A 27158-nucleotide genomic window follows, 5' to 3' on the forward strand; every position below is an offset into this window, starting at 1 on the left:
ACATGAAGTAGGTAAGTAACATGTAATAAGCCTTAATCAGGAAGTCTTATATAGATTCCCAGATTCAGTGATTAGGTTATGAATATTATTAATTATATTAACCTTCCGATCGTGAACCGATATAGGAAGTTAACGGTCTCATGCCCAACAATTTCGGTATGCATCTACCGAATATAAGGAACCCATGCATAATTCATTAAAACCTTTCGTACACGTTGGGCCTGAGGTGAATATCCTACATTTCCATAAGCCGTGGTGGTTTTAGAAACTTATGCGTCAGACATGCTCAGCACGGTGAAACAATGATCGGCTTCATCCACAGATTGACCGGGATTGTGCTTGTGTTGTCCAACTGACTGACCAACATGATATCGGGGCTCTCATGCAGGTCTAATCGCTACCCGAGGGTCTTAACAGGTCATTCTCATTATCCTGAAACTCTAGCCTATCCCGGCCCACACAAGTGTATATACAAGAGTTACCTGTCATACTTCTACCATCTTAATTTATACCTCAAGGCTATATATCTCTTTCTTTCTTCTTGTAACGGGTTTTATGACTGGCAAGTTAATAAATTTATTGGGCGTGATATACCTGTCATATATGATTTAGCAAATGTCTAGGCTCGGTGGGTGGTAATTGGTCAAATGGCCCAGAATACAATGTTTTTACATCATAGTGACAGGAATATGTAATCCTTTATTTCCATTTATACCCAGTAACATTCTGAGGCATGTATAGCGCATATAATCTAGCTGTAGCGTCAGGCGAGCGTAGAATTATTATCACATCCTTCAAGTGGTTGTTGATTGAAATTAGCAACAAGTGAGAACCACGGCATGCTATTTTATTTATCTACACATGAACGCATTAACTATGAACGTGAACTTTGCAGTGAAGCTATTCAACCCATAGCCCACATATTCACCCGTCTATTATGGCGGCGATCAGACAATTGCACGTGTCTCAATCAATGATCACAGCTGGACATTGTCCAGATCTCTACCCGCTGTGTTTTAGAATGAACTTGTCAGTGAAATCATATACTCCTTGTCCAGTGGCTACTCCACCTTATAGGATGGTATAATTTAGGAACATTCCTGATCATTTACGCTGGGGTGATGCTGTGTGCGCGTGACGTTCGTTGGACTTTCGCCAAGTGGTCGTTTACCTCGTGAAAATCCACAAAGGACACCACAAGAACTTAATACAACAAGTGCTCGAAGGACGTGCCAAGACAGTTGCTGGTTCTTTGTCAGACTTCGTGATTTCTGCTATTGTTGCTGGACTGAATAGAGAGCCTTTATTACAAATCTGATTTGTGAAACAAGATGACAGTGTGATATTTTCAAACTTATTGCTTTCCGTTAATTTCCAGATGGTTGATGATTATTCAAGTCTGTCCGTAGGATATGTAGCCAATTGAAGCATACATCTACTCATTTCCGCTTGAGGTAAGTTGGAATATCTCGTATATATCTGGTTACTATTGTGTGTTAAATAATGATTGTTATGCATATACATGGATGTATTTGATAGAATTGATATACTTGTGTATGTTAGAAATAAGAGCGTGCCGTTTCAGTGTATGTAGTTGTCTCTTCACACCAAGTTATGACATCGTACTGTAATGTAAAAAAGTTATTTGTGTATTTTACTTAAAGGTTAACTTTATATTATGTCTTTGTATGTTTTCCTCCAAAGTATGCGCAGTTGTCACATAAAGGCTGCAAGTATACGATCGGTATACGGATGTATATGTTTTGAACTCAATGGCCTAAAATAGTAAAACCTTAATGTAGTAATAATCATTTTTCTCAATACTCCCCTAGTCATTGCCAAATACTACGTTACCTTCACGTTTTAAACAAGAATAATAACAATGCTTTATGCGTAAGTGATACACATGCAAAAAAACGTATTTGAAGGTTATAGATTACCATTTATCAAAGAAGTTAACAAACAGGGAAAATGTGTTATTGAACGCCGTTTCAACAATTCGGTCATATCACTGTTGTCAGTGTCTGTTCAGAATAAATTTAAAGAATATTAAAAGTTATGTCGACAGTAGGCGTTCGTTACAAATACAAGTAAAGATGATCTGATATTGTTTTATATCTCTTGCAAAGTTCACTGCTGTGTAAAGAGGTGATGACATCTTGACCAAAACTTAGTAAGGTGATTCTTATACCCATCACATATTTGATGTGTACTTGGACGTAAAGTAGTAGCTTGCTAGCTCCTTCTGTATGACATCGTTTTCAAGCGTTATTTCTGACTGTTCTGTGTCTGAATATATTTGATATAATTTACACTTTTGCAAGAAAATAATGACAGGCTAACAGCTTCTGAATTTGCTATTGTGGAAACCTTTGAGTACACTCTGTTCAGCTGGTAGAACTGTAATTTGGGCTTTAGGTTGTAACGACTTTTAGAACCACAGTGATTGATATCAAGAGTTTCGATCTACGAAATTGGGATACGATGATGTGCAAATTGTATTAGCATATAATAGATAGTGATATCGAAAAGTAAAACCGATGAACATGGTATCACGATCGGACAAATTTGTGCAAATCTATGCTTGTCGTAAGAGGCGACTAACGGGATCGGCTGGTCAAGCTCTTCGTATCTTCATATCCCATTTTCGTAGATTGATATTCATGATATCAATCACTGGATCGTCTGGTCCAGCCTCGATTATTTACAGACCGCCGTCATGAGGCTGGAATAATGTCGAGTGCGGCGTTAAACAACAAACAAACAAACAAACGTTCCCCCAAAATAAGTTTAGACAGGGTTTTCCCGATGTAACAGTGTTGCTGCAGAGAAGTGAGACTGCAAATCATTTGCCTTATACGAAAAATAGGGAGCGATTCATTCAAACAGTATCCATAAGGGGCTTGATTGCTGAAACACTGCACCTAATTCCAACATTGTTGTCCTACTGTAAGAGATCAAGTTATTTACCTCAACTTCATATAAAACGCAAGTTTTAACCCATGAGGAATAAGTGTTTGACAACCGGAAGTAATGGTGAGTTCAGTCCAAGCAGTGATCAGGCGGTGTTAGGTAAGTACAATGGGTATAGGAAAGCAGGCTTACGTTAATCAGCTGTGACTCACCCTTCACACACACTCATACACACAGCGACTAACTGGATCAGTTGGTCAGGCTCGCTGACTTGGTTAAAGCAAGTCATCGATCCCAATTGTGTGGATCGATGCTCATGATATTAATCACTGGATTGTCTGGTCCAGACTCGATTATTTACAGACCGCCGTCATATAGCTGGAATACTGCTGAGTGCGGCGTTAAACAACGAACCACCAATCAATCATACACACGTCCTCACACACACACCAACAACACTCACAACACACCTACTACCAACACTACACACGCATTCACACACATGCTCAAACATACACGCAAACACCACCAACGACACACACACACACACACACACACACACCAAAACCAACCCCTCTGAAGCAGCATTTTACAAGTCTACAAATCGTTTAAGACAATCGTCTGAGCGTCACCGTTAAATGTTATGATCTTAAAAAGACAAATGTCACTCAGAAAAAAAGCACCAGAGCGTCAAAGAATTATCTAGCGTCTGATCTCTTTATTTGACTTTATCACATTAGGACCAGTCTGACGCAAAGGTTAGTCCTCATTTATCAACCGTGGTTGTGAGCGATGCACTCTGTCTCTGGCTCTCCGTTCTCCTAAACCAGCTTCCCAAAGATTGTCTGGTGTTCCCAGTATCTGCTGGTGACAGGGGGTGGATGGGAGATTACTGGTGATATGATAGGATCAGCATCGCGTGTGGTGGACTCTCTCCTGAAAAGTGTTGAGATAGCTAAGCTGCATCTTTTTGGTGCATTTGCTATCGCTAGCCGACACACTGATGAGGTGAGGTCTCAGCTAAAAATGTTGATTTTCCACCTGCGCAGTGTCCTGGTAGGAAAACGCGTTTGGGGGAATGTTGAAATCATCACACGACGTACGTCGAACCTGCAACAGGAACATCAGGCATTTCTCGGAACAGTTTAGATCACATTAAAATATACAGTCGTCAAAAGTGATGTCAGTTTCTGTGATAGCATCTTTCGGGCAATGAGTAAACAGCCCAGATTTTCACCACAGATCTTTGACGTAATAGAAATTATTGTTATAAATATCAACATCACTGACAGACTATTAAGCCACTAATATGGCCGCCGTTGACTCGTTTCATTAAAAAATGGACATTGTAAACCACTTGATTGCCTGTGACAGGTGTACCACTCTGTATGATTTAGACATATTATAACTGGTATAACAGTGCATGCCTCTCAACTTCAGTACATAAATATCAATAAAAACAGAGTGCACATCTCGATGATTCACATTAAGTTAAGTTTAGTTTTGTTTCTTTTTCTCCGGTAACAACTGCATGCCAACATTTAATTGACAATAGCATGAAGTTAACGAATATTTGTTGTTATTTTCACTTGTTGAACCAACAGTCTGTGCATGAATTGAAATCATATTAGGTTGCAATGTGTAGCCCTCTTAATCCTCCACGGCGCTACACAAACACTGTCAACGATATTGATTTAGCTGTGGCCAGACTCTCCCTGGGGACGTATACGTTTCACACACTACATTAGCAAGTAATATGCACATTATCACAGTTGGAGTGACTTGACTAGGCTGATGCATGCGGAACTAAAATTATCACTGGTGACAAAATGAGCGGTTCAAAGAATCAATCAAAGGGACTTTCGACGCAAGCTTCATATGATAATATTTTATTCAATATCTAAGTATTCTCGCCTATCGAGTAACATGTTCAGCAAACCATATTGATTTAATTGGCTTTATCCTGCCACCTGCTAAACCATGGACGAAACTAAACTTAAATTAATCCGTAAAGATCAGTTTGCACAATGTATAGTTCTTCCACCATTGCTGTTTAACACGATTTCACGTTTCACTGTTTTCAAGGTGAGGTCAAGTGAAATGGGGCTTAACGTCTCGTCAAAGATCATTGCACTTATATAGCGACGTTCATGCAACTTGAAGTGTGTGTGTGTGTGTGTGTGTGTGTGTGTGTGTGTGTGTGTGTGTGTGTGTGTGTGTGTGTGTGTGTGTGTGTGTAACCTGAGATACCATGCCTCATTTTAACATAATACCCAATTCAGACACAGTATATTGACTCCGAACTGACCAGTCCTTGTTTTAGCCCCTACTGCCGAGCACCAGGCAGGGTAACATCAAGTACCATCTTGTAACGTCTTTTGGTATGACGCGACGGGATCGCTCTTCGGACGGACGCTCTACCACTAGACCACGGATGCGGTCTTCTTTTGAGTTTGAATCCTAATGTTGTATTATCATAAAATACCATGATCACTGAATCACGCAAATTTATTTAATTTATGCCAAAGCCATATAAATAAGTATACCTGTTATCTCTTTCTTTGTGAAAACGCCAATGGATCAGCCTCCAAGTATTCATGACAGAAGGAGTCAATATATCTATAATATGATCACTAGTGAGGGAAGAAAAGTATTTAATTAGTGTGTGACATGACAATTAAATTTTATTTGATACGGTTGTTAAAATACAGGTTTATGTAAATGACTGGGGTTCTTCAAGGTAGACACGACATCAAGACTGCATCAATATTCTTAAATTGATGGCATGGAAAATGTATATGGATAGATATCGTGTAATTACACTACTGTCAGTTGTGGGGGCACGGGCATACATATCGTTTATGGCGCTGAAATTCGCTGTGCCCCGTGGGCACGCTAGAAACCTATGATTGTGGGTTCGAATCTTGGTTCGTCACGATTATGTTTCTAGGTATGTCAGCACCCTACCCTTGCTCTTGGGTTTCAGCAAAGTGGTAAACGTCTAAGACCTGCATCACGTCGGGCTTCCTCTCACATTAAGCTGACACGCAGCGACACAACTGGACTATCGAGGAAAGCTGCAATATAACTCACTTAGTCTCTATCAGTTGTCGTTTGTGAGTTCAAATAAAGAATATGGTGATCAAGGAAAGTGTATGCTTTGAGAAACTGCTGCCTTTATGTACATCAACATACACTGGGCAAACAAGTTAAAAGTGAAGACTTTATATCTCTTCAACTACAGCTGCCAAAAATGTGTTTACTTTAAACTATGATCCTGAATTGTGCATTCATATGGTCCTAGACTTTTATAAAATAACATCATGCAACAATATGTGACTAAAACCTAATTTTTTGTCCAGCATTTCCTCGAACAATCATGGGATATAATGTCAATCATTGGACTGTCTTGTCTGGACTCGATTATTTACACACCGCCATCATATAGCTGGAATATTGCTGATTGCAGCGATCATTCCTCGTCGGTACCCGTAAGATGTATAAAGTGAAAAGTTGCAATTACCTTTTTCGCCAATGCTGTTCTGTAAAACTAAACAAAGGTCGTGTGAACAGACTTTGTGCTACACATATAGCTAATTGATGACGATATAATGTGCAAACCGCATGTTAAATATAATTTACAACTGCTGTGAAAAGCGTGGTACAACAATAATTAACTTATAAGAGCCATTATCATATGTTCTGATGTTATAGTTACTTGCAAAACAATCATCTGCGTTTGTAGCAGCCATAAAACAAAGTAACCCGATGTAAGCATTAATCAATCGTTGTTATTAACGCCGACGTGTACCTTTAACTCCACCTGCTTTATGTCTCCTTCGGGATACATTTAATAACATACAACGATTGGAACTACAACCAAACATGCCCACCGTCATATGATTTACCATACCTCAAGATAAATAATTGCCTAATTACATTGTCAAACCCAAATGGATCGGGGAGCATTGACTCTCAACATTAAAACATCAGTTTACTTTCAGGTTTGACTCGTATTCCGTGTATCTTGTTACGGGGACGGTGATGTGTAATATATCTCTACACCAAACGTATAGACATTTAATGAAATAAGAGATACTTTTAAAGCAAGTGTGATCTGTTTAGCCCATCGTCGATAGTTGTGCACGTACTCATCACTGAACGCTGAAGTTAGTATCCCTTCATCGTTTGCCAATCGTCGATAGTTGTGCACGTAATCATCATTGAACGCTGAAGTTAGTATCCCTTCATCGGTAACACGTCGACAATTGCAAAGGTTTAATCAAACTTTAATTCAATAAAATTTGGAAATGATTAGATAAATAAATTTAGACCCCCCAGAGGCCTATCGTGGGTCCAACACCGTTACATTTTAAATCTTTAAAGCAAAAACGAGGAGCCTTCGGTTATATGAATTTAAAATCACTAGATGATCGACGAATGAGAGTGTTTAATGCCATTTTGAACAGTACCTCAATTACATCACTGCATGTCAGCATGATAGAGAAGGAAGTGATACAGGGTTTTGACATGCCAAAGGGACGCAACTCTGCACGGCGCATTGCATCGCTTTAGACCACCGAAATATGATGAATCAGCATGTAGGTACATGTAATATCTGTGTGGTTTGATGTATTTATAGATTGATATACCACTATATTCCCTTCAGAGATGGGACATGGCAAGACGTATTCAATATATGAACGTTATGGTTTATTAATATATTATGTTTGGTTTGTTCTCGTAAAACGTTTAGTCATTATTTTGTATTCAATCATGTAATTAATTTCAGAAACAATATTTAGGTTTCATGTAACTGTGAATAATTTAAAGTTCTGATTCACAGTGAACCACATTCTCACGTCGATGATATTTTTCTTCACTGTGATATTTGTTCTTACAAAGAATGTTTATCTCGTATTTGCGCCGTAGGTATTTAATTGAAATGTATTATTGGCTCTACTCTTTATCAATTACTTATACAATATTACGGGAGGATATTCTTCGCAATAACGCCTCACTCCAAAGTGCCTACAGTAGAGTACACAGTATTGTTATGGCTGTGCATAGTGAATGTGGCTAGTCAATATTGTTGTTATTCGTGACCAACATACGACATTGGACTGAGCTGGTTGGGCCAATCACAATAACTGTCTATGCTTCAAGCTGTTGCTCTGTTACAATAATGCCTGGCCTCATCAGAGAACTACAGTTATGTTTATGAGGTTTCTGCGTCTTTAAACTACACCATAGGAGAATCGACAGTGAAATTACAATACTCTGTCATGGATGTACTATCAGGAAATGTGAGGAAGATTCGCTTTAGCTAAATGGTATGTAGTACACGAATGTAAAATGTAACATGATATCTATAATTTATAAAGCTATGACACTGGAAACATATATTCTGAAATTACATGTTAGATTTATTTGGAAACGTGGAGTAATCTGCAAACGAACATATGCTTAAGAATTTGACATAATTGAAATTGCTCGGATTCATTCATGGTCTATCAAATACTGCCTTTTATAGTTAAGGACCATCTGCCACCTTCCTACCATATTATGCGTTGTGATTTGGTGTTACCGACTGACAGAGTTATATGTTTCATGCAGATAAATCAAAGTCACATTAGCCAAACTGAATGCTTCTGGAAAACACATTATTCTATAAGCATTGATTAGCATCATTGGGTCTTTTTTATATATGATAAATGTCAATACATTCTGACATTACGACAAATACGTTTCTGTACACTGAGGTAATTAAATATGCCACTCAATAATGCAATATACAAAAATAAATATCCCTGCAGACTACTGCTTGTGCTGATGTCTGTCACTTAGTAATACGTTATCAAAGAATAAGTACTCCTGCACAATATCTTGTTTAGATTCTTTGCGTCATATGTGACAGGAATTGCAGATAACGTTAAAGTAAACAGTATGGCGATATCCCCAAACAGCACTAAATTGCAACGCATTAATATTATTACAGTGGGCGAAATCAAATTACTCATAATCTATGTACAATATATGTCATCACAATGTGTTTGTTCTAACGTACAAACACAATAACAATATAACACCGAGACATTTCATGCTGTTATGTTGCAAAGCTTGCCCGTTGAATACGCACAAGTCCTTACTTTCTTGAGGTTGCATCCATTAAGGAATGTCAAATAGTCAACGATTAACTCTATATGAGAAACATCAGTGTAGTTGTCTAATATAATATGTACACATCACTTTCATGTGCAATAGAAATGAAAATGCTGCATGGTCTTGACCGTTTTCACGCACCTGAACACCACCTAAATCCGTTAAATCGTTACAGTTCATTGTGTGTTTTGCGCGAATTAGTCAAGCTAATAAATCCGGTATGTTCTTGACGTTGTTGAGGGCTGTCCGCAGAGATTCTACCATGTTACAGGCAGTTAACACAATAGGTCTTGGTCATAAGAATTAGGGCCGTTAGTTTGTGGAATACTTGTCTCTGACAAACACGTATAATTGTGTTTACAAGAGGTTTTACTATTTACTTACATGAAAACGTGAAGCCTGAGGGCCTACTTACAGAATTGTGATCCTCGCAAGTTAGCGCCTTGTAACGTCTCTCGCAGGATTAAGAACTTAGAGCCCCGAGTCGTTTGTCAGTCAACAGTCTGCAGTCAAGACATAATTTATACATGATCACCAAGGATATAGCATGCGATGAAACTGTACTAGCAGCAGCATACATGTACGTAGGTATCTCAACATTTTAAGTTTCATTGTTTTGTAATTATAAGTTATTTATTTACCTTTAAGAATTTTTCTTTTTGAACTACATTATTCGTTTGCCTTGTTCCTCGATGAATTAGAACGGTGAAATAGAAGGCATTCCTGACATATGACTGATAAGTACACGTAAATGTAATTGTCGCGATTATGTCGATTTGTTGATCTTTTAAAATTATTGAAGACTAACTTTATTCTATTTTGTTATATATCAGAACATGTATTTCAATATACATATAATAATCCTTCGAAGAAGACGCCAAGCCTTCCGAGAATAGTGTAACCTTTAGTTATCAGGTCTGTATAATGTTTCCATTCAATTCGTCTCTCTAATTAGTTTTATATAACCACCATACCACCGACATTCTACTTCAGGGACGGATTACTATTGTAACGCGCAGAAGAACACGTGTCTGTTTACATGCATGTTGATATTTTGCCCAGTACCTGTGATGCTAGAGTAATACGTCAGTATTGGTAATTAGATGGTGTACTGATACACCATGATGACATGTTACCTATCCGCATGAAAAAACTATCCGTCGAGAGAGACCAGGAGAATATATTCCAATCATATTGTGATATGTGAATCCACAAATTAGATAACAAAACATAAGCTCGTGTAAAACCACCCCAACGAGAGTCTAAAACTCAAATAGCATCATGCAATAGTATCTGCGTGTTGTATGTCCTTGTCTTGTTTCGCCAATATAGCCAGACAGTCTGGATGAGTCAGCTATTTCTGTCTTCATGCAGCGTCAACTTGATACCTCAAGATTATTATACATCCCGACTGTCACGATACAGAGCTTAAAGAACATTTTCAAATCCAGAAACGTCAATCATTACCACAATGGAACTAATTGTGTGTGTATGCTTTATTCATTCGGCGATACGAACCCAGAGCTTAATTAAACAGCGGATAAAGTAAGTTTCATTCATGAATTACCTGCATTGTTACAGAAACAGCTACGGTTAATTGTTGTGAGTTGAAGGTTTCTCGCCGCTTTTAGCAGTAATTTAGTTGTCAGAAGGCCTGCCTGTTAGCTTAATGTAAGAGGAAAGCTCAAACTGATGCAGGTCTCATACCTTTATCATTTCGGTGAAACCCACGAGTGCTGTGACACCAAGGTACATATGAGGGTGAATCTGGGAACATCGCTCATCTGATAGATGTTATTGATGTGCAGCGTTAGGCAACACACAAATACTTACCCTTTCCGCAAACGCTTGCTTTCAGTGACTCTTTCATGTAATTTTCACCACAAATTTGTCTTGTACGCCCAGGCTGATTAGTCTCTGGCGTTGGCGTGGTGTAATGGATGAACTTCCGACTTCCGATTTGGCCTCTCATATTCTCTCTATCACAAGAAAACTGTCAGATGCTTTGTTTAAAATATTAAACGTATTTAATAAACGAAACACATGATTACATACTGTATTAGAGTCCATCCATTAGGTTTTCATCCTTTGCTACTGCAACAGCGTCGTTGTAAGAGGTAGTTCTTGTGGATGTTTCTGTTTTGGTAATACTATTATCATCTCATAATTGCGGTATGTTGCAACGATAGTAACACAGAGTCTTACCGTAGTTGGGTTAATAATGACTCGATGCATCGTATGACCAGGATGTCGCCCTGTCTAGTTGAACAGAGAAGGCAATAAATGTTACTTTGCGTCGTCTCAGAGTTAATGCATTGCAACCATGGCAAGGGTGGATTGTGATGCCATGTGTTCAAGTGCATTGTCCACTTTCATCCATTTCCACTTTTCTCTGTTAAATGTATTAACGAATGTGCCTTAAACTGTGACGTTTACATACATAATATTCCATCTAAATGCAATGACTTCAAACAAAGAATGCCTTATTCTGATATGTACATGTGGAATAAATTATGCAACAGTCTCTGACGATTACCCCATAACATTGTAACTAGTTAAGGTGGGTGAGACGACATGTGGTTTAACGTCGGGTTTAAGATGATTGCACTTAAATAGCTAAGTGCAGGCATGCATGTGTGCGTGTGTGTGTGTGCATTCGTGCGCGCGTGTGTGTGTGTGTGTGGTTGTTTATACTAGTCCGGTCTAAACCAGATTTTACATTACATTTGTCACACACCTTGTTGCAAAATGAACATATTTCTTAAACGTATTTCCCTTACTTAAAGGCAGCAGAATATGTTAATTCTCTACACAGCTGACGCAATTCAAAATGAACTTTCATGTTCAGTGTCAACACATGAGAACATACGCTATCGTGTGACGTTTCTGGTCCATATCACTTGATTGTCTGGTTTGTTTATAGACCTCTTTCGCTTGGCAGGAGTACTGCTGTGTGGTGCCAGGCAACAAACACATACCTATTTTATTCCTGTTATTCACTTCGGTTGATGTGACGAAACCGGGGACAGACGATCTATCCACTGGACCACGGAGGCGGTGTCACTTGTTAAGCACTTACTGATACATCACTGAACATTGTTGCATTTTGTTAGCCGAGAGAAATATTACATTACAGCATCAATATTGTGCAAATTATGTCCCTTGTTTGCAGTATGATTAAAACGCTGTCTGATAGTAAAACATTAATGTTGACAGGTGAATAATTATGGTTGATGACAAGTTGTAATGACACTCCTTGGAGAATATTTACTGAAAAAATGAAAACATAATCAAGCCTAGTTAGAATGTTCAACAGCATCTCTTTATATGATTTTTTAAATAAATATTACTGGTAATATTGGATATTGTAAAACAGGAGCAATTATAGCAAGCAGTGCCGGTTAGCATAGCATGCTTTCTCTTTTCACAAAACAAGACTATTTTCAAAATGACGCTATTATATGGAAGAGAAACCTTTTCAAAAGGGACGTTTTTGTGCATTCGACATTCATTATTAAGAGCTTGCTTCCAGCTGTCCCTCATCATATGCATTGTTGCATCCCAGCTCAGTTATAACGGCGATTCAGAAAAAAGCATGAACATCTACGCCATCCACACAAATATTATCAATACAGCTTAGCACCATCTCGCCCAACCTCTTACAGACTGGGCAGGAGGTATTCCGCTAAATTCCGTCTGCCTTTGAGGTCGTCAGAAGGCATTTATGTGAAAGGACCTTGGGCATATCTCTCCCGCAGATGTCAAATTAGTTAACGAGTTGTGGTTATTTATGACATGACGTTAGCGGTTCTTGGTTCCCCAGTTGGTGCGAAAGTCATATTCACCAATCAGGTTGGTTCATCATTATTTCTGCAGCTACTCATGGGAAAGCTGTGGTTCAAACCATTGTGTCTTAATGGAAACACGTTACAGGGTAAGTTCCAACACCGGTGAACACGATGTCAGCAATATACCGATCGGAATTTATTAGTGGTTAGTTTGTTCAATGGCTACGTTTGTTCAATGTTGGAGGGGCTACGTACATACACTGTTGATCTCGGATTGTTTGTGATTGACTGATATTAATGATATATCTATAGGTGTACGTATATTGCTTCAGAAGCCCGAGGAGGTGCATAGTGCTATCATGTTGACATGCCCAATCAGTCGCAGTGGAGTTTAGTGTGAGTGGAGGGGTTTTATCAGAGGATAAACGAAGGTGATTTCTGCGCAGCAGGTGAGTGATGCCATAAGCGAGAGAAACGCGAAACGATTCAGCTCCTTTCTTATTTCCTCGAGATCAGCAGAAACTTTTAGAATTATCTTGAATTTGTTTTACCGTCTATCGTGAAAGACAGTCAGCGAATGCATAGAGCCTAACCTGGATGTATAATTCTTAATATTTTTTATTATTGTTTTCAATTTCTTCTACATTGTATCATGGAACGTAATTGTAACATAGCATGTCTAAGATATCCCTTGTCACAGGTGTACCAAAGGACAGAACTCAGATGTGTCCACACAGATAGAAATGTGTATGTTATTACTTGTCGAATGTGACACCAGAAGAGCAAACAGCTGCCACACAGCAGTTAGCGCAGTAGAGCTGCTTGTTGTGTCTCTTATGAGAAGACACGCACTTTCGAGGTTTCCCGAGTGTGTGGTCGTCAAATAACGCAGCAAATAGTATTCAAGTATTAGTGCGGGGACTGTATGCATGTATCAGCTTTGTTCCTATCTCTTTGGACACATCTTAATTATATACCAATGGTACGGCTGTGTTCGATGAGACGAGTAAACCGTGACTTACTAATTCACGAATCACTGAAACCAAACCGTGGCCTTACCTGTCGATATGAGTTGAGGTGTTGTCGTGAAATGGGGTTTAACGTCAATTAAAACATATTGTAATATATATAGCGATGTGTGTGTGTGTGTGTGTGTGTGTGTGTGTGTGTGTGTGTGTGTGTGTGTGTGTGCTAGTACCTGTCTGGATTATGCCGTTTGTATAGTGCTAGTCCACTGAGATACCATGTCGTAGTTTAACATGGATACCCCTTTAAGACAAGTGTACCAGTCATTGTTTTATCCCCTCTATGTCAGGCGCCAGGCAGGGTAACAAGCACCCTTTTAACGAATTTTGGCAGAAAAGCGACCGGGGATCGAATCTTGAATATTGCTAACTGCAGGGTAAAACAACCTTTTTTACGTTTTAACGAAGCCCATACTTTAACTTACTGGTTACGTTAAATGAATATTCTGTGGCCCAGTCGTCCAGAGCAATGCAATTTGCTGTACATGGTTGCGTCCCTTAGGCTTGCCTGAAACATGTGATCGTGGGTTTGAATCCCGGTTCGCTGTGATTATGTTTCTGAGTTTGTCAGCACCATCCACGTGTTTGTGTGTTACACTAAAATGGTACATGTCAGAGCCCTGGATCATATTCTAATTATCACAATGACAGGCAGCTAAGAACGACTGTCATGTCTATCCTAAACAATAAAACTGGTGTGATTATTTCTTCCCCTGATAGCAACATGACTTAAATGAGGTAACTGGCTCATCTACATGTAAATTCAATATTAATAAATAAATGGTGTTCTCAATTGAAACATCTTACACAAGATGAAATGAAACATGATATTCCACTTGATACATGGAATGTCCTCTTCATTATATTATACTTTTTGTGTATTTGTCTACCGGACATTTCATTATTCTACATACAAATGTAAAAACCTTGAAACTTAAATTCTCCCTAAATAACATGCGGGAACGTTTCATCGCCGCTTGTAATTGCGACTTAAAAATAGTTACGAGTTTGCAAAACCTTGAAATATGTATAACAGAAGTGAACAAAAATATATTTGATGTCAATAAAATTCCTTATCACACATTTTGATATGATGATATACAAAATCAACTTCAATAAATCTACAAGACCGCTGTTGGAAGCGAAAAAATACACGCTGGTCAAGTAAAAAATATGGCGTTTTGTGAAACGAACAGTCTCGATTGACGAGTTAAATGAGAAATTTACAGTTTACAGCAAAACATTTTCAAGAAACTAACAAACGGCCTGAAGCTATATTTACTCCATGAATGACTATCTGTCATAGTTTTTCTTTATCAATGTGGAAATAACGTTAAAAGGAAGTCAACAGTTTGTGTACGGGCCAGGTACTTGCGATGAAGGGGAGACAATGTGCGGGGAGCTAACTCTTGTTAGACAATAGTTCCGCCAAAGTACTATGCTTACTGCAGTGAAATATCATTGTCATGTTCACTGCAATGACATTATCATTATTCTCAACTTCAGAAAACTCAGTCTTTCACACTAAAGTACATAATAAAAGATGATATACACAAGATGACGTAACACAATAATGAAAAAGACAAAAAAGCAACGATAATATTATACACAAGATGATATGATACATAATAGTGGGGTTTTACAAGATGATATTAGTTAAAACTTTTAAAAATGTCAAACAAGTCAACCAATTTACCATACTCCCCTCTATTGAGTTATTAACATTTTTTTCTAAAGGACAAGTTACTATTTCAAACGTGTATCACTTAGCTGCAGCTTTGTTGAAAACTTGTATCGAGGTTCCTGGCTATATTATCAGAGTTACAAAGTACTGGTCGATGTAGCCTTTCCCTAGTTACAATCGGATGATTTTTTCGTGAGCTCCAATTGCATGTCCTCAATAAAAAATAACTTTCTGGAAACCCAGCCGTAACAATCTAAATTAAAAATCTTTTATCCCCAATAGACCTTTCCGGACACCGGCTTCTCAGTCCCTGCACACAATCAGATCGGTTTTAACTCTTAACATCGAAGAAGACTCATTATCCAAGGCTTTTGTGAAACAGGGAATATATACAGTATTCTTAAATGTTATTGTCACTGTAATTGCATTGTGCCTTTGACTTTTCAGATCATTATTGTGGGTTTGAACAGAATGGTTTGGGTTAAAGTAGCTTTATTCTTCTTTGTAAGGAGTACATCGATACTGGTCGAAGGAATCCTCTTTCTTTTCATCCCACAGCATGTCATTCAAGTACAGAATCAACCGGTTTATTATCCGCTCAATTGGTATCATTTGGGAACTTCGTTCACGCGAAAATCTAAAATTTACACATGTCTTCTCATTATACGTGGTCACATGTTCGGTTTACATGTCATGTTACGTTTTTCTTTCCCTGAAGTTGAATTAAGATTTTTCATATCAAACAAGCTCATATCATGTTACCGGAAGGTGTTTGTACTGAAACGTTGATTAACTTGAACCTCCTTTCCTGACGTATTCTAGCTGGGGATAACGTGCATAACGGACAGACTGATGTAGATAACTGCCAGTTTATTCAAAGATAAATTCTCTGCTCTTGAAGGATACCTCATTTGTGTCCGACACGTACGTAATATACTGCGAAAAGTGACGGTTTTATGATCTCCTGGACATAGATGTCATATCAGTATGCATGTATGCATACATATTTAAGGCATATGTGTTAAGGGATGCGTAACAATAGATGAAAAAAAGACCTCCAGTGTGTCCAAGATTCAGTGTTTCCAAGGTAAGGTTGATTTCCCACGTGTCTCGTAAACTTAGATGACAGACTCAACTGATTTATGTACAACGGTGCTGACGTAGATCTCGGCTCTTAAGATATATATAAGTCAGTCATTTGTTTTTTTCTATAGACCGAATAACAACATTGCGTCTACTGATGAAAGAGCTTTATTTTGTCCTAATACGCTATATTGAATTGACGAGATTAAATACATGCATGCATCCACGCCTGCACATATGACTTGGAAATGAAACCTTTGTGCTATGTATCTACTTGATGTCTCTACAAATACCAAGACCTTACATCGATGACACTGTGCCAAAGATGTACGTATTCCAAGGCTGAGCGTATCTCCATCACGCGATACCTGTTGCAGATCAGTGAAGCTTTCAATCGCGAGAATATAGTAGTCAGCATGCCCAACGCGATTGAATATAACAGGGTGGCCAGGATATTTAAATGATTTTTGACTGGTTGACTGTGTTACAGTGCCCAACAGAACGTATTTTCATTTTGTTTGTTTGTATTTTAACGTCGCACAATATACCAGATATATGACAGCGGCCTGAACATCATGGAGTCTGGACTGACTATCCATTGATCGATATTGTGAGCAACGGTCCACTGCGTCGGGGTACAGTGACAAACCATCTACAAAGTTCACAGAGCCTGACCACCAAGTCATTATGTCGTCCTTAACGACAAGCGTAGCTTGCTGTGAACTTGCTCTAACCTGGGTCCCAACGAGGACGTATCTTTACTTGTTAATTGTTCTGCCCTACACTCTATGACTTACATATAATAGTTCTATTTGTGATGTAAAAGACTATTTCCGCACCAACTCGTTCTAACTGTTGTCGGTTACCTCTCGTTATTAACACTCACTGGAACAAAGTAAATAAGTTGTACTTGTAACTTTGCATTTTTATCATTTTTATTCAATATGTGCATACAACAAAGCACTTACATTGTACATGTCAAACAGCGGAATGAATGCACATTAGCGCAAACGAAAGTCACACCGTAAATATTATGTTCTGTTCAAACTACTGTTAAGCCCTCATCATAAATTGTAAACAGAACACAGGAACAGAAATTAAATTTTGTTAGTTTCAGAATCTTTAGAAAGCCCCGATCTATCTTCAGCCCAAATAAAACTTAAAATCTTCAAAGTGAAACTGTTTTCAGTAAATTTGTTTCTAAAACAATGTCACAGTGACAAATGGGAACACGATTGTTATTACTTTTGCCTGTGTATGCACATGTGAACACGCGTACTTAACCTGTGTGGTTTGCATGCATATAGATGTGTATACCGCTATATATAGATGTGTATACCGCTATTCATCCTCAGATCTAGATGCGTTTCAAGAAAACTATGCATCTTTAGGAAGTATTTTAGGCCCTCAGCTCACCAAAAGAAACACCCTCACACTTCAAAGAAGTAGAGAGGAGATTTGAGTGATCTTTCCCTTTGGGGAACGAGTTTGAATACATCCGTGGAACTCTTTTTGTAGACCGTCTCTGCGGTCTACTGGCAGAGCGTCTTGCCGAAAGACGGTAATTTACATAAGTACTTGTTTTTACCCAGCTTGGCGCTCGGCATCAATGGGCAAAACAATGACTGGTCGGCGCGGAGTCAGTATACTGGGTCTGAGTGGGGAGTTCATGTTAAACTGCGTCATGGTATCTCAGTGGGCTGACACTATATGATCGGTATTAGTCTGGATTAGTACAAGGAGCCACACACACACGCGCGCGCGTCGCTATATTAGTGCAAAATAGTTAACTTGACGTTAAACCCCATTTCTTCTCACCGCCTGTTTTTGTACGAGGTCACATGAATGATTGCGAACCATTGTATCGCGGACAGGAAGGAATGTTGCTTATAATGTCAACTGGCCTCGATTACTTACAGAACGCCGCGATTGAGCCGAAAATTCCAGACTGCGTGGTAAGACATTAAGTAAAACACTACCATTTGATTTTTTTTATTGACTTCGGAAAAATAAAAGTGTAATGTAAAAAGAATATGATAACATTCATTTCGCTTTTATATGAAAAGTCTGATCTGCAATCGTAACACATTGCAAGTGGAATTGCTTCCAGTGAGGTTTGTTCACCTAAATATTACTTCCAGGCGCCATGCAAGCTACAGAAATTCAAATGATATATTTCACTTTTTACGATTTACACAATAAACCAGTTCAGAGAAACTTCATGTTGTGGTATGTGTACCGGAGACTGCTAATCCGACTTTGGCGTCACGCTGACAAGTAACACGATTCATCATGTGGGACTTTCGTCGCCGAGTCTGGGCTTGTTGACAGATACGAATACATCTTTGGTTATGTATACTCCCAAGAGGACTGTAAGTCTCGTTTCCTGCTCAATATATAGTTGTGCATAGTCGTGTCCCCGTACCAGCCATAGGGTGACGTGCATCGTGTCAATGCCTGTCTTATTAATAACGATTCCTTGCGATGTTACATTTGGTATGATCTATCCATCCAATTCATCCTTGTCCTTTATGACTACTGCTATTTCCACATTGATATTGGAATAATGTTCAGTATTCCTAATGATCTTTTGTTTTCAGTAGTTTTAACTCTGATAAAGTGCAAAGTGTTGAGGACGTGTTGTACAACTGAAACTGAAGCTTATTCCTGCAACTATCAGAGATTACTGAAGATAGTATTCTGTATTTGTGAATTTACCTATTATTCAAATGAGCTATTTTCTAACAGATTCATACTCACATATGTGTTCGTCACGGCAATGTTTCTGCCAATGTTATCATAACTTGCTCATTCTGTGCAGGTTGTAGTCGACAATCAATCATATATCAGTTTTGTTTTTATTTAAACGTGTGCGTCATGCTAGCTCACCCGCAATTTAGGTCCACGTAAAATAGTCTGAACTTTTCGCCTGTAAATACCCACCTCTCTAAAACGGTTGGGTCGATGAATCGGCTGCGGATATGATACTGCCAGTCATTACACCTATCAGTGCGCAAAATGGTTTTATCAGATTATTATTACCAGCCGCACCACAGCTATTTGATCATGAGAGACCAATTGTTTGCCTATTAAAGTGTGTTTGTTTGTTGTTTTACGTCACAATCAGCAAGATTCATTGTACATCCCATTGTACACGCATAAAAGCAGAAAATATGTAAGCGATATCCGGCCATACAGGCATTAAAATGGCGAAGCATTAAGATATATCATATTGAACATATAGCGCTCGCCCATAGTTATGTTATGATATACAGTATATACATATATACACATACATACACACATATACATATACATATAAATGAGCAACGCACAAAGCGCGCAATTAGCCATGCCATAGAACCTGATCACCCATTTTGCTGATTAATGATTTATGAAAGCAGATAGTTCAATTTCATATTTGGGTAGTACGTAGTGATGTTGAACACACATGTTGTTTGTTTGACCTTAATCTGACATTTGTACCTTTACCATGTAATATTCGTATGTACTTTTCACCTGCTCCGAAACTGCAGTTTGTGATGAGGATGTGGACTGTTGGATTCTTCCCGTTTCCTATGACATCAAGCATCTGAAGATCAAATGTTAAACTATACATTTGATCATTCGTGAGTCATTTTTGCAGATAATGAATGAGCATGCAGTTACTGTAGTTAGGAGAGTATTTATTCCCCTGTTGAGAACAGTGAAATATTGCGATACCTTGGTCCCTGACAGAGATTGGTTCTATGTACAAAATACAATAATTCATATTAGCAGTGACAATTTACATCTGTTATTTGCCATCTATAGGAATGGGTTTGTTTATTGTTTTATAACTATAATATACTTGAAGTCTTTTTTATTGCATGTTTAATGGCATACATTGCTCATATTTTAAAGCTATGGATGTATTCTACGGAAATGATTTGGTGTGTTTATTGCCGACTTTTTGCACTGATGCAAAATCGTACATTTTAATCCTTTGTACAAACCACAATTCTCTTTAAGGCCTTATGCAAGTATGATAATTACCCCGAGGGTTTGTCCTTTGTACCAGATGTGCTGCAGTTCGGTTGACCTGCTTTGTGAGTAACAAACTCTTCTGTTATTAAAATAGGACTGACACAATGGCACTTCATTGATGATAATTACTGTGAAATGTACTTGTTATGGCTGCATACCTAAGCATTGCCCAATGGACGATATAATTTGTAGCATATACACATCACAGATCTTTAACAATGATCTTGAATAATACATAAATCTTCACCAGGAAAGATTGTAGTATGTGACTGGCGACATTGATTAATTCTGCCATAACTATCTCCTGTGGCACTTTCATTCTGATAGACACTTTCAGTAAGATACCGACATGAATTATGTGGCACAAAGATGGAAGAAGAAAAAGGAATACTTGTGACTGGTTCTAGGGCCATTCAAAGAAATGTCCTTTCTGTGTACATTTACTCACAACCTCAGTTATAATTCTAATCTCTTGTCAGTAAAATAGACGAAATCACTTGAAAATTATTTACCGTTTTACTTGAACTGAAGTTTCAAAGTACACGTCCATATCTGTCTAAAACACAACATTCTGTCTGATAATGATCATCGACTATTCGAAATTACTTGCAAAAGGGATACAGGTTCAGTTTGCCCCGTCACTGTATGTTTGATGCACTGCCATGTTTGTCAATGAGAAACAATGCCTTCATGTCAGAGCTCAGCGTCGCCTTGATCTCAAAGAGACCCATCGTCTCTACAGTGGATTTGTCTTGTTTGATTTACTGAAACATCATTAAAATCGATCATCTCCCCTTTGACTGGGAACAAAGAACGCAAGACAGAGTACATGCCTCAGTGATTTAAGGGGAAAAACTAGCTCTGTCAAGTGATCATCTATCGTCGGAGTTGTTCAAGCGTCAGGAACGCATCTTGGGTGCAGAATCTCACAGTGACATGCAACAAAACATGTCGATATAGACTCAGTTCATTACCTTTGACAGCATCGATGAAATCGTTCTCAAACATCTGAGCCGGTCGTTAAAGTTCTGAATGATGTGACGTAGTAAAGCGAAACTATTGTTACTTTAATTTCATTAATCAATTTGTTTCTGAGGAATCGAAACAATAATTCATTCCAAACAGCTGGGTAGAAATATGTGTCAGTAAATTGTCATCTGATGGACCTTTTGGAAATCATTTCTACATGTTGTATTTATCGTTGTCCGGATCATTTTCGTAAGTACGGGTAAACCGGGAACATCATATTAACTATGATTAAAAAACTATTCATACATATACATAATGTAATCTAAACTGAATAATTTAGTGTGTCCTTAAAGTTGAAAATGGCCTTGTCTGCAATGTGGCTATTTATAATATTTACACCGTTATCACTCAATGCCTGCGTTAAATATCGTCTGGAACCAGATCTATCGTAAGTGCTAAGCCATTGAGACTATTCCGAACCCTCTGAAAGCAATGTCACTGGACAGATGCTGACATTGCAAACAACAACTGTGGCAAGGGGATGCACGAAGGTATTTGAAATACCATTGCCACGGGCCACAAGAAGATTCATCCCCGGAGATGAATCAACACGTTCAAGAGCACAAAGACAAAATGCTGAAGGAAATATTAGCACAGAGACCGAAACGTTGATAGATGTCAGATTAATGTGCAATGCAGCAAGACTGAAGGATATCATATTGATATTGTTTCCTCTTACACAAGCTGTTTCGTGGCTTCCTTTGTACTTCGATCAATGCTTCTTTGATAGCTCTGTGACGGTACTTGCATTTCTGTTCAAGTCGAGAGGGCTTTGTGTCTGCACAAAATTGAATAAATGATGGCAGTGAATGCGTCTGGAGATGAATGTTATTCATAAAATAATTATGGAGAAGAAAAGGGTCTTATAAAAATTTAAATAATGGAAATCTTACACTAGCACGATTTCAAATAGATAACACATCAAAGTATATTGTGTGGTACGTTAAATTATGAGGAGGGACATATATAATCACCTGATCAATATTAAAGAGTAATATTCAAAAAAAGATTTGCAAAGTTTCAAAAACGTGTGGCATTGTCTCTGATGCAATCGTCTCGCGTCTTCAGAGTTTCAGTAAAATTCTTTATCCCTTGATTTCTACTAATAGTCACACTTATTGATTAATACAATGTGATGGAGGTATTGACATACATGTAGAGTCCCTCTATCGCCATGGTAGAACATGTATGAGTGCATTTATTCATGCAGATACTCATACAACTATGAATATGACGTAGCAATAACTATCTGCAAACACGTGTCCCGGGACTATCAGCACTTTCAAATTCTTTAAAATGTTCTTTTGAGCATTTATAACTATTGAGCAGTTTATGACAATACTGATAAGAACGAGGTCTAACAAACAATGTTGACACGAAGAACAGACCAGTGTAAATCGAATCCTTTTTTTCACTGTGATAGATAATATTTCTATTATTTTTGCAGAACAATGACGTCCAACGGCTCCGATGTCCCGACAGCGGGGAACAACATGACTGAGAGCATCTTCTTCTCTTATAATATGATGACATTTCATGAGGAGTTTGCGCCGGCCTCGGTGATGATCGACCGCAGTATTTCCCCTATCTTTTACATCATTGGCGTCTTCTGCAATCCACTTTCTGCTTACATTTGGCTCAACAAGAAGACACGAAGAAACAACTCTTCAGCAATCTATCTGGGAACTTTGTCCATCTCTCATTTTGTGTTCCTCATTCTACATATTTTTGTTGAGCTCAACTATGCCTGGGGTATAAAGACTTACAATGGCCCCATATCGTGTGAAATCTTTAACGTTATATACTATATACCACAGTACATGGCTCCATTGTTGGTGTTGAGTTTCACAGTCGAGAGATATATCGCAGTATGCCATCCCTTCAGTAAAGAGAAATTCTGCACAGTTCGTAGAGCTATAATAGCGGTGGTGATTCTTTACATATCTTCAATGCTCCTCTCAGTGATTCAGGGATACTTCTGGACGTACAATCCAAGTCTTGGGGATTGTGATCATAGAGTTGAAGCTAGACTTGGAGGTCAAACTAGTATTATCAATGTGTGGACATGGATTTCTGAACTGTTGATATTTGCCATTGTACCACTTGCCGCTCTTGTGTTCAACATATTTGTTATCAATGAGATTAAATCACTGACAAAAAGGGGTCCTGCCTACCAGCAACCCGGAAGTGGAAGTCCAACAGCTTCAACCGTTACCCTTCTAACTGTTTCATTTTACCTAATTTGCACGTGGTTGCCAGCTACGCTTGTGTACTCCCTGCAGAATCTGTTCATGGCTAATGATAGGATGACGGCTGAAGAGATCCGAGCGGACCCAGAATGGAGAAGTTATTTCATCTATATTACGATCAGAAAAGCAATCGAAGAAATCACACTGTCAAACTCGGCGTGTTATTTTTTCATCTACTGCATAACGGGGAAACACTTCCGTGATCAAGTCTGTGCATTATTCGGTCTGGAAAAGTGTGTTAGGTCCGAGGAAGTACCACCACCTGCATACAAGCAATACATGGCTGTTGCTAAAATAGACCATGTTACCAATGGCCACACGTCTATTACAAGTGTCTGAAGCTTTGGTTGAGTCGGGGTTCAGCTTTGTGCATTCGATAGCGGAATTGTAACGTGACACGGCATACGAAAGCCATTATTGGATGTCTATGTACTGATATAAAGTGCTTGGCGGTATGTCAATGACGTCTTCTGACAACCTTGGGATCTGCGTAGTCAAGACAGCATGTAGGGAAACATGCAGATGCTTCTCCCCGTGATTGCATAATAAATGTACATCACCCGCTGTGTTGATCTTTAGATGGTACGTTCAACTAGACTGTCGTTCATTGGGAGCATCACTTGATGATTCTACATCTCAGACGTGCTGTGAATAGATATATTCTATAATTAACACACGGTGCTGAGAGTGGACTCATGGATTGGGGATTACAACCCGAATACCATGAATTAACCATTCATACGAGCAGACACCATGTATAGAGTCATGAAGTGTTATTGCATGTCAATTGCTACTGGTGTCGATTTATTCAAGGATGCACGTACACAAATGAATGTGATGCTCTCAGCTAAATATATAATGATTCGTATTAACACTATGTCGATATATCTATATGTTAAAGACATACTTTCATGGTGTGCGTTGTTCATAGTTTTCATGTAAAGAATTTTGTTCGGAGAAGGAATTTGTTGTACAACGACGTAAAGCTCACTGATATTTACTTTATCATATATAGTGTTAAAATATGGATGCGTATACTGTGAGCCAGAAACGATATATCGCTAAAATGTCGCCTACATCGCTTTCGACAGATAAACTGAATTTAAGACAATATCATCACACGCTCCGACAGACCAAACATGAGAACTGGAAATGGAACTTCGGAACGTCATTGCATATACCAAATCCATGATCTTGAGAAAGTAGACATTTTTTCAACATAGCTGTTTCAACATAATTCAAGTGGGAATTTTTTGTTGTTGGTTTGAATATTTCACGGTGTTTTGCCATATATCGTTGAATAGTAAGACTTGAAGTAAAGCTTCAGGATATGGTGCTGGGTTGAACCAGAGCGAGTGTTTGTATTATTACAAATTGTAGGATTGTTGAATCCTACCCGTACTACAGAAGTCGAAGGTACACACAAGAGACATCAATGGTGCATTAAGTTGTCTATTTAACACTGTAGGCATTACAGGACTCTGCCAGGATATCAGACCCGCCTCAGTCACTCATCTAATTGTATACTAGTATTGTATCACGATAACACTCATACATCTAGATCTCGATGACTCTCAAATAAACAGTGGAACCGGGTTAGCGCGGACCAAACTACTGCGGCGTTACAATTCACAAGAGAACCATGACATGAACATTAATCCGAAGTGTCAAAATATAAAGACTTTGGATCTTTTGGATTATCGACGTTCCGCTTTTGTTTAATTATCAATTATTTGCTCTGAGACTTTGTTTTATAAACACTTTGCAAGGGTTTCAATGTGTATTGCCCAAGACAATCTGTTGAAATTATGAGTCTTCCCACGTGTTACAGTGAATATGAGACCGTAAGCTATGTATTACAAGCTAACAATATATGAATACCCATGTAAGGTGCTAAGTTTGATATGGGAAACCCCATTGTATATTTTGATTAGCATCAAACAGAATTGCAATTGACATCAAAGTCATGAAAATCCTTCCTGTCCGTTGCTAGAAATTGGTAGATTTTCCGCAGGCACTTATATTGTTCATTGACGTAAATGTAGATAGTAATACATTAGCATAATTTCAGGATTTGTCTAGTTAATGTGAAAGATACGAAGTATATTGTCATAGAATTCGCTCAGTATGAATACCTACAATGTAAGCTGGTTGTTGAGATATACTTATTCTTGTATATGTTGCCTACATGTACCTGTATATGTCATTTAAGACCGTTGTGAGCTCGCACTTTGCATTATGTTAAAGATATCCGTGGTAGGTATGGTATGTTATGGGATGAGACATATCTAAGAGTTTATTAACACTATTTATTTAATGGAGGGAAGGTTTCCCCGAAAATATTATACAAGGAAAGGTACCTCTCGCATACTACTTCTACAAAGATTTCAAAGAGCATTCTACAACCCTTGCCCAAAAGTTGTTTGATCAGTGTTCTAATATACAAGGCCTTAGAAAAGGGTTTTATGGTAGACATGTGCAAAACATTTCAAAATGAGGCGCATCAGTTACAAAAATGCCTGATGCGGTTCCCTATTTTGACTTGTACCATGTTTTCCGGTGTTTTATAGGTGAACGATTGACTTGCCTTGGCATGTGTTTGTGACGGGTGCTCCCTCTGTGGCTGGGTACGCTCATCTTTTCGCTAACATCTGGTATCATCACTATTTCATAGTGATTCATAAACACATGATAAAGATATGGTCGGAATCTTAGTAACAGTGGAAATAAGTTATGATTATTGAAAAAAGTTAGTGACTTTTATTCACATACTGGTGAGAATATCTTGTCTCATATATGCATGACAAAAGGTCAGTGCAATCCTAATGATGTTTTAAACAATAACAATTTGTGACATTTGTGATGAACGTTATTCTCGATGGGGGCTGGTAAATGAGACAGCACAGCCCTAATTGTGGATTTCGTCCATCATATTGAAGATCGTAGTACTGTTTGAGATCGAATTGCGAATATGACTTATCTATCCGCTGCAATTGTATAACATGATTAGTATGTGTCCGGTTGAACGTTTCCGTTTCACTTTGTTGCAATCAGTTGCAATGGTTATCTGATCTGGTCAGTAGTGAAACCACTGTGGTGCATATGCCGTCATATATACAAGTCGTTTATTCATTATTTTGATTTGTTGTATTTAGGATAATCAGATTAAGCATGAAAAGTGCATGTTTAAAACATCATG

General features: G+C 38.3%; 1 protein-coding gene across 2 annotated transcripts; it reads left to right on the forward strand.

Moving 5' to 3' along the window:
* The first annotated feature begins 1393 nt into the window (after positions 1 to 1393).
* LOC139466925 (probable G-protein coupled receptor 139) lies at positions 1394 to 27158 on the forward strand. 2 transcript variants are annotated; one of them, XM_071248658.1, is made up of 2 exons: positions 1394 to 1454; positions 23158 to 27158. In XM_071248658.1, exon 2 carries the CDS (start codon positions 23162 to 23164, stop codon positions 24296 to 24298), a length of 1137 nt encoding a protein of 378 aa, XP_071104759.1. In that variant the 5' UTR covers positions 1394 to 1454; positions 23158 to 23161; the 3' UTR covers positions 24299 to 27158. The 2 variants fall into 2 exon arrangements, with proteins under 2 accessions (XP_071104759.1, XP_071104752.1); XM_071248651.1 differs by lacking the exon at positions 1394 to 1454 and adding an exon at positions 8165 to 8246.

This window comes from Haliotis cracherodii, unplaced genomic scaffold (genome assembly GCF_022045235.1).
Source record: "Haliotis cracherodii isolate W230 unplaced genomic scaffold, xgHalCrac1.p SCAF_1, whole genome shotgun sequence".
Classification (NCBI taxonomy): domain Eukaryota; kingdom Metazoa; phylum Mollusca; class Gastropoda; order Lepetellida; family Haliotidae; genus Haliotis; species Haliotis cracherodii.